This window comes from Cavia porcellus, unplaced genomic scaffold (genome assembly GCF_034190915.1).
Source record: "Cavia porcellus strain 051 isolate PalLab524CR breed Dunkin Hartley unplaced genomic scaffold, mCavPor4.1 scaffold_2, whole genome shotgun sequence".
Taxonomy (NCBI): domain Eukaryota; kingdom Metazoa; phylum Chordata; class Mammalia; order Rodentia; family Caviidae; genus Cavia; species Cavia porcellus.
Genome location: NW_026947485.1, coordinates 124,770,398 through 124,787,800, shown reverse-complemented (window position 1 = coordinate 124,787,800; position 17,403 = coordinate 124,770,398). Strand labels below are relative to the sequence as shown.

At 41.1% G+C, this 17,403-nt stretch overlaps 1 protein-coding gene across 16 annotated transcripts in view; it reads left to right on the top strand.

Annotated features, from left to right (window-relative positions):
• Mef2c (myocyte enhancer factor 2C) overlaps nt 1-17,403 on the top strand; it is a 163,681-nt gene that overhangs the window by 133,184 nt on the left and 13,094 nt on the right. For all 16 annotated transcript variants that reach the window (XM_013143425.2, XM_013143424.2, XM_063245313.1 and 13 more), the window contains 2 exons: nt 711-758; nt 16,631-16,803. In XM_013143425.2, the coding sequence (XP_012998879.1) occupies nt 711-758; nt 16,631-16,803 (221 nt within the window). The remainder of the gene's footprint in view (nt 1-710; nt 759-16,630; nt 16,804-17,403) is intronic.

The following is a 17,403-nucleotide window of genomic DNA, read 5'->3' as shown; positions in this document are numbered from 1 at the left end:
CTGAGCCAACTAATAGAGATAAAGTATTTTGTACAATCAATTAGAAAATCTGGGTGATATTCCCACTATTTTTGACTAGGTCTTGTTTCATTAAAAATTAAAAGTAATTATTATGCTTCACATCTTATTGAAATATTCCAACTCTCATAAATAAACATTGCCAAATTTTAATGAACTTTCTTAAATTAGCAGTGAATAAGCATATGTCTAAATTTGAGGCAGCAAAAACTTGTTTACTGTGTCAGCAAGTAAAATTCAAATAGTGGATATGGGCAGATTTAAGAAATGATTAAAATTTTGTACAATTCGCATTCTATAAAATTGAGAGTATAAAATTAAAGGTGTAAGTGGTTATAGAAAACTACTGGCAGCAGACCTTTGGTTTTCTTTCTTTCTTTTATTTTTTTTTTCTTGAACTTTCTATGAAGCATCTATTTAGGAAAGACCTAGACTTAGAAATAATAAAAATGCAGAGACTATTCAAAGACTGGATTTTTAAAATGTAATCTTTCCTGGAGAAAAAAAAAGGTGGTGCAAAATGTCAGTGATTGAATGTATTTTTAACATTTGAACACAGCATGTCACAATAACACAAATGTCAGCCATCTGACTTGGGTAGTACTTTACAAGTTGATGACTCTCAAGAGAGGACACAGTTTTGTTCTGTGGGCTTTTCCCTTCCCTTTTTGATGTCTTTCTTTCATCCGTAGGTGGTCTGATGGGCGGAGACCTTACATCCGGTGCAGGCACCAGCGCAGGTAAGTGCCGGCCCCTGGGCTGCAGTGGGTATCATTATCCAGGTTCTGCTGGCTGATTGAAGTGGAGAGGTCTGTGGCAGGTGTGGAACAATGGCCCCCAGATTTTCTAAAGCACTTTTTGAAGCTGGAGTAGTTAAATAATAACTTAAAAGAAAACTGTTTATTACCTAGAACCTTCCCTAATAAAACATCAGCTGAGCAGCAGGCTAATCATAGCAATTTATCGCCATATCAACTGCATGCCGAGGCCATGAGCATCTTGAGCAAGCCATATTCTGTGTGTTGGCTCATTTCACATTAAATATGAATCGTTTTTCACCTGAAGGAGTACTGAAGTCCTATACAATTCTCAAAGAGTGAACGTAAATGAAAGGAAGGAGAAAAACTGCAACCTCTTCGTAACACTGGTAATTAAACCACATTTAGCATTAAAATGAGGTTTCTAAGAGCATCAATGTAATTGGACCCACCAAAAAAACGTTAAAATACATTTCAGTTCTTAAAAACTTCTGACACTGTTACCAATTGTTTCATAGACATTTTCCAGGATTCCATATTAATTCATAATATTGCAATTATTCAGATATTGATGTCATTTTCAATGCAGAGGCAAGATAGAACAATGCTTTTAAGTGCCAACTATAGTTCATTATTGGCATAACAAGTAACCATGGTAATTTCTGCAGCTGGAGCACACTATACATTTAAAGTAGCAAGAGGCAGGCATGAATGACACAGGATTATGTTTGAAATGTCAAAAAAATCAAGTTTATCAAAATATCTGTGGACAGCCTAATTAAAATATTTTTCCAAGGCCAAATGTAATAGCCTGCTAATTATAAGAAAAGAAAAATTGGCATACAAACAAAAAACATTTTTATGAATATATCCATTTGGGGGTAGAGTTTCTCTCCTCTGAATGTTGGTTCTTCCCTAAGTCAGGGAATGATGAAGGAAAGTATTAGAACCCTACAGCACATTAGCAAACCCAACCCGCACCCTACTGCCCTATTTGAAACATCTTCTGAAAAACAGGTAGAGCCATAGTAGTGAGTAAACTCGATGGTAATATTTTCTGCACTCCAAAATGAAGTGCTTATTTTTCTTCCTCAAAAACTTCTGTGTGATTTTTAGCCTCAGCATTAGAGACCAAAATCAAGTCCAGACTGAGATTTCCAGGATTCAGATCTCCAAATGCTGTGGAGACGTTGACTGGGATGAAGAAATGAGTAGTTGCGAAGACCAATACATAACACACAGAAAATTGTTCAGAAGTTGTGATGCTTTACCGGATCCCTTGAGGCTCTATCAGTCTGCTTACCCTGCCGGAAAGAGCCCTGGTAAAGATGACAGTTAGTAAAGTTGTATAAACCGTGGGTCCCTGAGTTTGGGGAGAAATGGTCTCTTGTTACCACTTCACAGGTTAGAATGCTTCAGAATTCTATACTGCAACTAAAAAGTGTTTGGTTATTGATTTCTTCTGTCCTTGTCAATTCCCTGGCCACCTGTTAGGTTTGATGGTCCTCCGCGGGTACAGGAGACGGTCTTGTAAGCACAGAAGGTTGCCACACATAGGTCACGGCATCATTAAACTAACAGAATTTGAAGAAATGAATGAATGCTGACCCTACCTTAGACCTCTGGCACAGGCACGAGACTCTTCTGATTCAAAAATTGAAGGAAACAAAGACACTCGATTAGACCATTTTAATGATGATAAATAGTTGCTTGATTGTATCTTAGATCCCTGAGCATATTTTTTTTGCATTTTCTATATAATTATCAAAATTTTGACTTACCTGCACTTTAAAAATAGAGAAAGCAGTCCTTTCTCCACTCCAAGGAGCACCTGTCCTAGATGCCACTGCTCTGCAGCTTGGCTGTCACGTGCTGCCCATGAGCTCAGATGTGTTACCCCTCTTGCTTGTGCCAGCAGTGTCACATGTCCGAAGCTGTAAGTGTGGTGCTGTCAGAGAATCACATAACACATCACACCAGGGGGAAACAAGGCCAGCGAGCATGTCTCTTTATTTTCTGTATGAAAACTAAAGCTCTCTGGTCAAAAGAGCCTTCTGCATTTTGAGTATCATAATTGAAATTAAAGGTCTCTGACAGACCTGCAAACTCCAAGGCTAAGTGGCAGGATTCTGCAACTATATTTGATACTTCTGAGCCTCCATAATGTTTCTCACAATCAAGTCATTGCACCTTGTGAAAGAGAGCTCACTTTGTGAAGGGAGTACTTTCAGCACTCTCGATGTGCCTGTAAACACCAGAAACCCGAGGAGGCTTCTTTTCCAGCTGGCCCTGTGATGGAGTGTAGCACTTGCCATTCCGTCCCAGGCCACTGCTCTCCTGACTCCATCACTGGTGCATTTCTGGTCTCCATCACCCTGTCTCCAAAACCTTTCCCACATGTGTCCTTTTCTCTCCCTCGCACTCCCCTTACCTTGGCTCAGCACATGTGGTCCCCATAGAGTGTCCAGAGCCTCTTGGTTCCTCTCCTGGCTCACACTGCAGCCCTCTGCAGCCTCCCCAGATGAGTCCTCTTCAAAGCCGTAAAGCAACTACTGACTATCCGGCCACAACCCTGAGCGGTCGCTAGCTCATCTATACCCTCCCTCTGGGTCACCTTCCCTTCTGCCACCAAGAGCCCTGTATTCTCACTCGGTGAACAGCGAACATTTAAAGCTCTCATACCATGTGCTTTATAAAAAACACTCACTTATCTTCATAGCAGTCCTTTGCAGATGTCCACATTATGCTTTTTCTACAGATAAGTAAACTGAGGCATGGAAGGTTAAGTCATTTCCCAAGGTGGAACCAGAGCAGTCTGTGCTCACAACGACTGCACGCTTTGCACGCAGTGCCAAGCCCACACCAACCAACTCGTGCATTCCTGCACCCGCTGATTTCCCGTCTTGTGCTACCGAGGGCCATTTTTCATTGGTTAGAATTCAGTCCAACCACCCGGCACATATTCTCCTGAGCCTTCCCGAGGAGCACCACACCCTCCTCTCCTCCTGTGACAGCCTGCACTAACACTGAGTATCACCTGCACAGTAATTGAGTGTCTCCGTGAGTCTGTGCTGGACGCAGCTCTCTGGGGGTGAACTGAAGCTTATCCATAGTCTCAGTTCCATGCATAAGAGTTAGCAGACAGCACACACTTGGTAAATGTCTCTTAGCTGAACAAAACACTGATCTCATAAGGATACCATTTTCCTAGTGCTGATGTGAAGTAAGAAAAGCAGTTCAAAGAAACCTTATAATTTTAATTGCAAAAAGATATGCTCATAATATGGAATTGGCAAAACATAATGCATTCCCTTCCCCCGTAAACAATGAAGAGTTAACTACTTGATTAACTGGCCGAGCACCATTGGTCAGTAAAGCAAGGTTTTTGTGATTTCTCTAATGTTAACGGGAAAGTAAGAGAGCTGACAAAGAGCGCTAAGTGAAATGTGGGGTAATTGGTATCTCAGACCATCACAAATCACTTCTTATAAATGAACTTCATATCACTTAAGTTGAAATAACTTCAAAGATGACAGCAATGGTAATAAAGAAGTAACAAGATGGGTTGTTCTTTTGGTATATGGAATACATACCACAGCATGTCATTAGAATACATTAGTAACGGTGACATTTCAAGGTTTCAGTTGACAGTTATTCATCCAGTACTTAATCCTTTCCTCTCAACAACCAAAGGAGAAGTCACTGCTTTTAAAACTACATTTTGGCACCTCTGTCCATTAAAGCTTTTAACATGCTAATCTGAGAGATTATCGATGATTGTAAGATCAAGTTCCATTGAGTTTTTGGGATCATTAGGTTTAATGGAAATAATCATTAGCACTGCTCTTGGTACTAACACCCTCTGGCTTCACTTTGACGGCATGGTTACCTTTACTGAGTAGAAAGAAGCAGTGTGCTCATGAATTTACGGATTCATGATTGAGATTTTTAAAAAGAAAGAAAAAGAAAACCTGCAAGAATACATTCAAAAATCTTACGGATTTTTGCAGTCTACATAGCGCTTTGACAATGAAGCCAAGGAGATTTATGTATATTGGTTAATAATTTTAATTGGCATTTATTGTAAATTAGATATAATTTTATATAAAAAGAAACTAACAGCTGTTTCTTTATTTTGATTGTTAATTGTTTACTCTTTTATGCATTTGGTTGTCAAGCATTGTCACTTCTGGAATGCTTAATTTATACCAGCTAAATACGCAGAGAACGGTGGTGATGGTGGCAGTGCGCTGCCATGGGTAAATACTGAGTGGCAAGTAATGCTCCTGTTTTGGATCCTGGGAAGCCACCACCTCTCAGGAATCTCACTGGTGACTTATTAAGCCCCTGTGAGCTTAGCACTCATCCTAAGAGCAATACACAAATACCTTTATGATTCATTTGCATTGTAGTGTTTCATGATGGTGCCATCATAAAAGTTTACATGTCTTTTTTTGTAATTTATTCAACAGTGAAAAGAGTTAGCATATTACAATATAGAACAAAAATGGGGAGAGAAATTATTCAGTGCATAATTTTTCTGTACCAGTGCCATTGTTTTGCAAGTATTTTTTTTGGCGGGGGGAGAACACTCATCAAATATTTCTGGGTTGATTTGCTTTTCAGCCAGAAAAACTCCCCTGCATTTTCTACTCAGTGAATTAAAATATTGATGAAGGAGTTAAAAATTCAGTCTAAAAAGATTGGCTTTAACAAGTCTGCATTTTTGTCACCTAACAAAATAAAAATTCAAACTGCAACACTCCGGAAAGGGAGAAGGACGCAGTTTAATTTCTTTCAAATAAAGAACCAAAATGTTAGCTTGAAGATATAATTTATATTATTTTATAGAACGTTATTAAGCAGCAAACAGGAACAAAACTATGTTAATAGTTGGGTCTTGTTTTGGAAATATTATGTGTTTTAATATGACTTGTTCTAGGAATAAAAACACTGCATTCATTCAAAATTTTACCTTGAGAAATCAACCAAGACATCCAACACTATTCCTTTATTATTATTGCCCACAAATTACATAACAATAATTTTAATTCAAAACAAGTTTATTAAGATTTATTAAAGGAGGGCTGGGGATATAGCTCAGCGGCACTGCACCTGCCCGGCAAGTGTGAGATCATAAGTTTGATTCTCTGTTCCAAAAAAGATAAATAAATAAATTTTTTAAGTAGAAAAAAAGTTTTAGTAAAGGAAAGAGACACTCCTCCAGTTGGGCGATCAACAGCTTGTGATACACAGCCATGACCCTGAGAATATGTTCCCTTCCCATCTGGAAGACTTAGCAAATGACAGAGAAAACAGTTCTGACCCCCATCCCCAGGGGCCCAGGTCACTATGGGAAAGACAAATCCAAGGCCAGTGGAAATGTCCTGTGTTAACATTTTCTGTTTAGGTGCTGTAGAATCCCCCCTTCCTTAGTTTTGATTTAATTCCTAAGGAGTTTGATTTTTCATGAGGGAAAAAAAAAAGATATTCAGATTACAATTTCCTAGAGAGATGCAACCCTCTGTAGACCCTGTGATTTCTCCTAATTTCCGACTTGCCAAACTTCATAAGTGTGTTTATTTCTTCAACCTGGGGTCTCACTGTATGACCCTGGCTAAGTTGTAACTCATGGATTCAAATGGTCCTCCCACCTCTGCTTTCTGAGCAGCTGGGCCTACAGACAGGCCCGCCAAACCCAGCTCCCCAAATGTATTTTTATCTCCTATTTGTCAACAATACTCAAAATAATACTCAGTAGTACTCAACTTTAAAAATATGAGTGATACTAAAATTTAGTCACTTTAATATCAAATTCAAGCTTTTAATATTCTCAAAATACTAGTTTTACATAAAATTTATCTTGTTACTTAAAAAAAATAACCATCCTCCCCATTGTCTGTTACTCAGTTCTTTCCTTATTTTTAGGCATCACTATAAATTTTTTATTTGGAGATAACAGGAAAACAAAGCTTTTCTTGTAATCATCAGTAACGTGAAATGGTGTGTCAGGAGGCAGCAGGTGTGGAAGGGGGATGTGGTTAAAAAGCCCCTCTTCTGGAAACCAGTTTGGTACCTACCAGGGACTTTCTCACTGAGGCTTCAAGGCTATGGGCCAAGAGTATAATTTGCTGTTTTTAGATAAACTTTCACCAGTCACTCAAATTTTGCAGTTAGACTTACAGTGTGTTTCAGTCAAATTTCAGTTCCGAGAGTACATATGACGCACTCTCCTATCTGGAAGACCCTGGCTATCTCAGGCTAAAGAAAACTAAGTACATCGTGCCAAAGCCTTGCTGGGAAGAGTGACAGTTTCAGATGTGTCCCAGGGCTGCTAGGTAATCAGCCGGTTTGTTTCACTCATTTTCAGTGAATGCAGCACGGACGTGTTAAGGCTTTCTGGGGCCCCGGGCCCTCCTCTCATTACTTCTAGACTTTCCCATCCATTCCCCACCTCCTGTCATGGTGAGCTGACCCTGCTGAATCTGGAGTATGGGCGCGGGTGCTCATACAGAGTGTGAGACAAATAAGAGAAAATCCAAGTCCATGGTCAGTTTGTGTATTCAAGCATGGTAGCTTTCATGTAGGTAGCAATCATGAAAAAGAACCTTTAGTTAGCCCTGTCAGGCAGCACAGTGAAAAAATCTTAAGATCGAGGAGTAAAACTTTTGCTCCTTGGTTTTGGAAATCAATTTGAGAAATCAATTTAGGAAAATACTACCGTGACAGACACTCAGAATAATACAGTAAGCAAGGCAAAGTATGTGTTGTACTAGGAATTTTAGGGATGGCATCATTACCCTGGAAATGCTCCTAAAAACCCCTTTTCAGGATGTTGAACTTTAACGAGATAATAAATACTTCACATCCAACAGTCTCTGCCTCACACTGAGTAAAGTTAGCTGTGGTTGGTTTGTAATTATTTATGTCTTCGTTTTCTAGTCCAACTTGGTTTAGTTTGATGAAGAACCCCCAGTAATATGAATTTAAATGACAGGGAATGCACACATATACAGGGAACTTAGTATATTTATTAAATATACAGTGAACACACTAGTAGGCCTCAAAGAAGTGAAAATGTGATCCTTCTCCTGGAGGAGAAAGTGGCCATATTTATAAATCTGGATCAAGCCAAGCATGGAGGCTGAGGCAGAAGGATCACCACAAGTTCGAGGCCAGCCTGTGCTACATGGTGTATTTAAGGTGAACCCAAACTGCATAGTGAGACCTTGTCTCAAAACAAAACAAAACAACAAAAAAAAAAACCTCCGAAGCAGAACAGAACAGCTGCACGGGGCTGCACGTTTCACTGTGAACACTCTGCACCTCTGATGTGCTTGAAGCACTTGTGTAAATGTTAAAACCACAAGTAATTATTCTTTCTCCTCTGTGACATTCTCTCTAATTTATACTGTCTCAATATTTTTGTTTATAAAGTGACTGAAAGAATGAGCGATTGTGTCAATAATGAAGACACCCCCTCATTTTAGCAAAGAGACAGGCCCAGTATCGCAAGAAGTGAACAATTAAGTGAGTCATAAATCTATCATTCACTGTGAAGTGGGATTTTTTAACAACACTAAGGTTCAATATCATTTTCTTGGTGCCATTTAAAACTGTCCCTTAAGTATCCCAGCACTGGAAGCGGAAATTTCCAAGGGCCTTTTTGCACTGGAAATAATCAGATCGTGCGCTTATTTACAAAAGGAGCCTGCTCCAAAGCGAGAGAACCAGACGTGCTCCAGCTCAAATATCTGTCCTTGTAACGGGCAGTAGAGCCCTGTGTTTTGGAATTGTATCAAAGCTCTCTCGCTTGCTGCCAGGGTGATGATCTCTGACCTGACCCACAAGCTCACTGAGCCTCAGTTTCCTCACTTGTCAGACCTGCCTGACCTGGTAGGTTATCCGCGACCTGCCTGTACTATGAGGACAGGGAGACAGCGGCCAGCCACTACCAGCCCACTTCATGACCTGAACTCTCAATCCTTTGTGGGGGAAGCTTAGTAGTAAGGCAAAAGGCCTTGCCTGTGCTTCAGGGCCTCAAGCTTATGCTATGTGCTACACTTGCCCAGCTCAGTAGCCAGCTGACGGATACACTACTGTGTAAAAGACCACTGGTTCAGACACACTCCGAGGACAAGCTGGCTACATGGGAAACCCGTGGAGCCCAGGGCCCTCCTCAGATGACACGGCCAAGTCCAACAGATGGATCTCTTTTCAGAATGTGTGATGTTCTCAACCTGGTACAACCAAGATTTGGTGTGCCTTGGTGTGTTTCTCTAAGACTATGCAGCAGGAGGTCCCGAGGCCCTGCAGGAATTTCTTCAGACTCTAACACAGTGCATTCCTGTAGTTTTCCCTAAGAAACCCCCGGGAAGACTAGCTATCTGATCTGGTTGTAAGAATCTATCATCAGGAGTCTTTAGCGGGATCAGAATCAGAGATCTGCTTTGCCCTTATCCTACACCGGGTGGGTTGAAACTTTCATCATTCCCGGATTTTTCCCCTTGTGTTTCATGGTTCCCTGACCTCTCAGAGCCATCCCATGAAAACAGCCTGCCTTCCCCTCAAAAAGAGTTTCCTTGTGATTCACAGCAGCTGAATGACTTATAGTGCTCACAATGGTGTTTCAGGCTTGCAAGGCCGTAAACATAGGACTGCAATCGTCAAGGTCGTATTTTTCCACCCAAAAATTATATGAGTGTCATTTTCAAAAGAGTAGGGGCTTGCATGAGTGAGTTAGTATATGTAACTTTGAAGTAATTTTCTGTGAAATGTGTGCTCCAGCCACAGAATATCATCAGATATTAGAAACTTGAAATCTTCAAACTTGGAAAAAATTAAAATTAATTGATAGTAATGAATGACTCTCCTGTTTAATCATGTAGCATGTTGTAAGTATTTTCAAAATTATTTTAATAAAAAGCTAAGGAGCTAGGGATTCGACTTAATGGTAGGGCACATGCTTAGCATGCTGGCAGTATCTTGCATTCAGTCATCAGCACATACATACACACACACACATACACACATGCATACACAAGTGGGTAAAACATTTCCCTAAAGTAAAAGCAGCAAATCAGAACACAAAATGTTCAGTTATGTGCCCATCTTAATATGTTTCTGTGGCAGCTTGCTTTAAATGCCACAAAGTCAAACCCCAGTAACAAATTACTATTTATACACCTAAATATTAGAAGTCATTTCCATATAACACCAAATGCAGATACCCTGAAACACTAAAGTTTCTTCTGTCATGTTGAGCATTTCTGAGAGAAGCTGGTCTATTTAATCGTCAGTAAGAAGGTAAACATCTCTACCCTCTGATTCTCCTCATCATGACAAGATTATTGACTAAACTTTCACAAAATCTACTTTAAAATTATATTTAGTCATCCACTCTAAATAGCGCAGTGAAGTTAAATAATTGGTCTGGTGTTTAATGTAGCTAACCTCAATGTTTCCTATTTACTTAAAATATTTATTTGCAAATATTTATTCAAAGGGAGACAAGAAATATGGTTTGGCACTGCGTTCTTCCAGACCTTTTTATATAAATTCAGCATCTTCTGAACTGGGCTGACTTTGTTTTTCCCTCCTGTGGTGCTGGGGATTGAACCCAGGGCCTCACTCCCGGTGGCAAGCTCTCTGCTGCTGCGTTACCCCGTCACCCTTTCTGATGCCCAAGATGTCTGTGCACCCTGTCTCTCCCACTTTCACACTTGAACCTTGGACTCTTCTGTCCCTGGAGTTACGCTTTGCTTCTTCTCTTCTCTGTCATGCTGTCATTTTAAAGACAGACCAGACACAAGCCTTTAGAAGGTCAGAGCACCGTGGATTTTTCAGGGCCCGAGGTGGGATACTTCAGGCTTGGACACGAGCATCTGGGTTCACGGGATGCTCTGCCCATTGACAGCTGTGCAACACTGAGCAAATTCCTGGACCTCACTGGTCTTCAGTTTTTCATTTGTATCACCACGATGCTTTTCGCACCTCACAACTGTATCCTTGTGACGATTAATGGTCTTTTATACCCAAGTATAATATCAAACAATCTCATAGCCATCAGCAGATGCCTGTTACCCTCTGAGGCAGTTCATCTGTGTCCTGCCATACTGTGAATAGCATTGGCATGTAATGCTCTTTGGCGCCCCCTATCGGTGAGACTATCGTTCAGTCCTCTGGACAGTGGCTCTCTGAGATGAGTGCCGAGTCTCTCAGATTTTTTTAGTATTTGTCTCATCTAAGGAAATAATTACTTATGTTAAAAAGTCTAAGACCCCGCAGGACTGGGGGAACTTTCAAAAAGACATCACGATTGAAATCTAAATTTATCTGCTTTAACTGCTTTGGTCCCCAAGCTTCCCTTCCTTGTCCTGTAGCAAGTGATCTCTAACTGGCTGCCTGGTAGCACTCTCGTAAGCTCTGGTTGCCACTGTCGCTGCATTTTCCTAATGCACCATGTCAACAAAGCTAATTGCTCAGAAGGGATCACTGGCTGCTCATCCCATAGTGAGGTGTCTTTAAAATTCAGCATAAAATCCACATTGTCACATCTGCCTTTCCAACTTCTGAGAACTGTGTTGACTGAAAGCACCTGGGGCTTCATCCTCACAGAATGCTCGTCTCTCTGGAATACAGATGAGATTGCTGCCTCTTGGCCCTGCCTACCTTCTCTACAAGAAGCGTCTTCCTAAACCATCTGATAAAATTCTTTCCACTCTTCCTTTCCAGCATCCTGCTATTCTTTTCCCAAGACACTGCACTGCCCTTTCTCTCATGCAAAGTTGTTCATAAGTAAAGTGTTGTTATCTTGAGACACACTATGATCATGCACCCTGGTGATGTGGAAGAAGAGATGAATGTCTTCTTAAAATTTTCCTTTCTTTAGGGAAAATTTCTACCTTAGTGGGTGCATCCACTTGCAGGTTGTGCATCGTGACATGATTGGCAGGTGTGACAGGTTCAGTTAACTCTGAGAGCAAATTTAGTACCTGACTCCAGACTTCCGTGTGGTTGGTAAGCAGTATGTGTCAATAGTATGCTTGACCGATAAGCATTCCTCATCTAAAACAGAAAAAAAATTCACAGGTGGTCTAAAGAGAAGAGACCCTCAACTTTTGAATTTACCAACTTACACATTACAATTTCAATTCTCTTCTCATGTTCCCTCAGTAACGTAACTTTTAGTACCATTGCTGAGTAACCCCTCATGTTACTAGTACATCCTGAATACATGCCTTAAGCATGGGAAAGATTCAAAGGGCTGCCAGTTTGTGCAGTATCACTGCCTTTACCTGCAGCATGACTTGGGGAAGAGTGAGTTAGTTCAGTGTGGGCTGGAGTTGTCTGAAAGTCATCATGAAAGAGTTGGGATGGTAGCTGATACTTAAAAGATGGGTTTGAATTCAAGAGGAAGGTTCCTAATGATGGAACCACTAAAGCAAAGATCTGGGCATGCTCAGAGGGTGGTAAGCCTGGCTGCAGCCACTAGAAATCAGATTAGATCAGTAGAATTGGTCAACTTGACAGGACCTGGAGAACCAGACAGCTCAGAGTCAGCAAGGAACACACTGGAAGTGGCAGTTCAGAAAGGTGTCCCTGGGGGAGTTGGCTAATGCTCCACATATGCAAAAATGTTTACCTATAGCCTTTTGATGAAGACTCCTTTGCCTCAAAACCAGAAGGCAAAGTGGGCAGCTTCTGGAAGACCATGTGGTGATGAAAATCTAAATAAGAATGAGGCCAGTGCAGAGGAAAGCATGCATTTTTGAAGAAAAAAAAATGAGTAAGATTCAATATCTCACTGAATTTGGAGATGAGGAAAGGGGAAGATATGGTCAAAGTTAGCAACTGGGGCGATGAAAGGGAAGAGTGTCCCAAGGAAAGGATCAGCTGTGATCCATAAGGACGACTTTCAGTTGTGTTTGTTAGTTTTATGTACTCATGTTTATAACTGAAGATCTTGGGGGGGGGGGATAAAGCAAGGAAGAGACCCATAATTCCTAAGCACCCAAATAAAAGAAAGTTTCAGAATTGTGAGCTCAAAGAAAGCTACATGCTCAGGCGAGCTCTTCTTCATAATATATGCAACCAGAAATATGTTCTTTCAATTTACAACTTCTTAAAATAGGAGTCAATAAAAAAAGAAGAAGAAAGCTAGTGTTTGCGAGTTAACTGAGGGAGAAATTTTTTTCTCCTAACACTATATTTCAAGTCCCTCATATTTATACTAATTTTAATGTTTACAAACTTGCAATGAGTAGAGATGGATTCTGCTATCCTGTGTATGTTATATTGTGAATGCTTACGTTTTCTTTTATGTGAAACATTATTAATCAAATGAAACTGTAAAAGCTTCCCGGGACTATAAAGTTGGTCTGTACCTCATTTTTTTCGTAATCTGTAATCAGGAAATACATTCACTCATGCTTTATAATTTTTGTGCTTTTAAGTGGTCAGAGGAATGTGATATTTGTATACAGTCACGTCCAAATCGGTAATTGTCCAGGCAGAGGGTCCTTTAAAAACAGGCACGAAGAAGGGTGGCAGCTGTATACTAGAAGGTGGTTGAGAGGTGCTGTTTGCCACCTCCCGGGCCCTGAATTTAAATGAGACCATTGTCTCCGGTGAATTTATCTTACGGTGGACAGCAGCCTCTTGGAGGCCGCAGCACTGGGCGGGAGGCGGAGGCTGTGGTTGCCCAGCCGGCTTAAATGCAGGCTCTTCTTAGCAGTAAACCACACGCATGTATTCATCATTGATTTCCAAATGATAGGTTTCTGTATCACTGGTTTAGGATCCACTGTCTCGCATTCCTGAATCTATATTACGCCAAAAGAATAACAATTTGGTGGCTGGAAACAGAAATGGTTATTATACGGCTCCAAAATGCTAGCTGGCACAAACTGCTAAAAACAGCAGAAATTCAGCCTTTAAAAAAAAGCAGAATTTATTTGTTCTTAAAAATAACTTTATACTCTAAAAATACGAGTGTAAGAAGTGTCATCATTGGTTCCAAACATTTTATGTTAGATATGTAAACACCTTAAAGTATGTGACTAATCTCCTGAGAGGGCATGATTTCCAGCTTATGGGAAATATTCAAAGAGAAAAGTAGAATGCTTTTTACATCCTTTTTTGTTTTGGTTCTGAGGTGTCCTTTGGATGAAGAACTGTAATGCGTGCTTTCCTTTCTTCTGTCCGTTCCGTCCCAAATCATTGTTTAAAATGAGGGCAAAAGACTGGAGCTTCACTGGAATTTCTGAGTTTACTGCAGAAAAAAATTTTTTCTTTTAAATAACTTTTTTCAGCAGCTCTGTGAAGCATTTCCATTTTCACACCATGGCCCTATCACAGGACAACACATTTCATGAGGAGGTTTTACTTCCTTTTAGCAAAATAACTGCTCCGTGCAAAACCAGCATCTCCTGAGCCGGGGTTTTAGTTTTTTTCTGATCGATTCAAGCTTCACTGCACTGCGTAACTGACTTTTTTTCTTCTTCTTTTGAAATGACGTAGCTAATTTTCCATTTGATTGTTTATTTAAGCCAGGTCTCACACAAGTTAGGATGGAACTGACACGTGGATGCACTCTGACACTCTGAACTGATAGGAAAGTGGAGGGCAGATTTCATCTGTCTTCCTCTTCCCTTTTCTCCAGGACTATCTGCATTTAAACTCAGACCCTAACACAGTCACAAGAATCATTCAGTAAGATACGTGTTAAACAAAAAGCTCTGAGCATGTGAGTTTATCCGAATTTCTCTTAGTGAACATATTCTTTGTTTCTATTTCTGGTGAAAAAAAAAAGGTAAAAGTGTAGTTTCACATAATGGCTTTTGCCACCCAGCACTGTCCAAATTAGTCGTAACAGAGGATTTGCCTTTTGACACATACAGCTGGTTTTACTGAACTTAGTTAATTTTCCTTATTACAGAACAGTAATTTGTATTCAAATTCAGTGACCATTTCTTAAACAACTACTGTGTGCGCGACATGCTTTGGGGATATTTAGTTTGTTTTGCGTTTGTTTTTCTCCTGGTAACTTGGAAAATTTTACGCCTAGTCCAACTGACAGATTTAATTTTGTTATTCTTTATATATTCAGCCTGTTTATTCACGCATAAAATGAAACAGGTAAACGAATTAGACATGAAGAGTGAAGGTGCTTTATGCACTGTGTCTTAACTACATTTTAATTCAAAAACATGTTCCCATAAATTTCCCTTGAAATATACTGGCGTTTCTATCCCAGGCCACTTCAGGGGTCCCCACACTGATCCACACCCCCTGTTCCCCTGCTTCCCAGGATATCTCAGTGCTAATAGATCTTTCATCCCTTGTACACCTGGGCACTACCTTGGCCACCTGGGTCCTGAGCTCTTGCTGGGTCTGCATGTCTACCGCATAAATACAAACACCTTAGCCTGGAAGTCATCCCCGAAGCCCAGCTTCCAAGTTCCCTCAGAACCCTCTCTTCCTAGTTTCTTGCACTCTGTTCCTGACTCCACATCTCCCTGAGCCCATTCCCACCCACCACCCACAAGTTCAGCATTTCCTGCTGGTGTGTCTGGTCTCTTCCGCCAGGCCCACCTCGGCTGCTTCCTCTTCCATGAAGGTTTATTGGCTAATCTCTTCTCTCCTGGGAACTGAGCAACACCTAGGGTGGATGGCTGTGTGGGCCATCACCCGAGCTGTCTGCTGTCCTTCCTGGGTGCTCCCTGGGAATGTACTGGGGTGCCACACTGAACCTCAAACCCGTGAATGTAGCACAGTGTCACCCACTGGGGCAGTGGATACTGTGTTTTGTGATGAGAATAATGCTAACAGGAATCATGAGGGTATAACTGTCTCCTTTAGAGTCTCAGCAAACAGCCCAGCGGTTTTCCAGCAAGCACTGTCGAATGGGGTGGGAGTGGAATTCTCATCCTGGGGCGAGGCTGCGCCAGAGGCCAGGGGTGACTTTGTGAGTCTACCGTCATTCCCCCCTCAGCCTGTGCTTCTAGCCGGACTCCACGGCTCTCCCTGCCGTGGAGCAGGATATGTTGGAATGTCAGAGATGCACACCTTCAGACCCCAGTTTTTCTGTTGGTAGGGCAGACTGTGAGAGTCTGAAGAAAGCCCTCCGGACCTTGCCATGTGGCGGCTCTTCCTGTGTGGGGTGAATCAGCACTTTCACGGAGGCTTCACTGCAGCTCCTGGGGCGGGGGTGGGGGTGCTTTTTGCAGATCCGTGGGAGCAGGAAGTTCCTGCAGGCTTAGGGTTATACCCTGAAATTAGCAAGGAGGGCAAAGCAGACCCCAGAAAAGCCATCGGGAAAATTCACTCTGAGTAAAAGGGGACTAACAGCAAAAGTGCATGCGTCCTGCCCCACTCCTGCGTGCCCTGGACATGACAGCTTTGCTGGTGTGCCGTCCCTTCCTCTAATGATACATGGGCGCACAAAACAAGCCCCAAACCAGCGAACTGAAAGAGTGATTCATGCCAGCCAGGCCCAGGCCAAACTCACCAGTTAAAGTGCAACTTCGAGTCTGTGCTTCCTTAGATCCTGAAAAATGACCTGACTTGCTTCTTGAAATTATTTTAAATAGGAAGAGTATATGATGGTTTGGGAGCATGCTGGGGTATATTGCTTCTCTTAAAAGTTTTTTTATCTTTGCAGAAGAGTATGAAGTAATTAACTGGGTTACTCTTCCCCTGGAGGGTAAATCGGCTGTCATGTGATTTTTTAATGTGTGTGGACTCGAATCCGTAGGCTTTTTTTTTTTTTCTTTCCTCATGGATTGTATTCCTTAAAAGATGCCTTGTATCCAGATTTCTTCCTAAGGACGGTCACTGTTTTGTGTTCACAGGGAACGGGTATGGCAATCCCAGAAACTCACCAGGTCTGCTGGTCTCACCTGGTAACTTGAACAAGAATATGCAAGCAAAATCTCCTCCCCCTATGAATTTAGGAATGAATAACCGTAAACCAGATCTCCGAGTTCTCATCCCACCCGGCAGCAAAAACGCGATGCCATCCGTGGTAAATGCAAAACTACATTTTCCATAAATGTCAATAATGTTTCGTGCACATTTTGCTATTTTAGTATTTCTCTGGCTTTATAAATCACTTTAGGGATCTCCAAGAAAATTAACATTATCAACTAGTAGTGTTATTAATACTATGGATGAAGCCTGGTTGTAGCTGTTAATTCTGGTAACTGCTTTTCATTTTCCTTTTCCAAATTAAAAAAAAAAAAAAAATCTTAGAACTGTTGTTCTGGAACAAGGAAAACATTTCCTTTTAGAGCTCCCGATTTATAGTCAGAAAAAAAATCAGATTCTACCACTGGTCAAAATCATGGGTAATAGATAACGAAGTACTACATAGCGTGGTGTTTTTACTGTATTGAGCTGTTTATGTTGTCAGGGTATGCCAAGGAGAAATACTTTATGTATTTCCTGAGTAAACTTTCTCCTGTTAATTGGAAGCTCATTTCTTCAGTGTATTTCAGTGTTATATGGAAGAACATCACATACCTCTGCACTGCCTTGGTTTTGTTTTTCCATATGTGTACTGCATGAAAATAGCTAATTCACAAAAGCAGACTGTGTTAGAATCACAGACGTTTCAAGGGGGGAA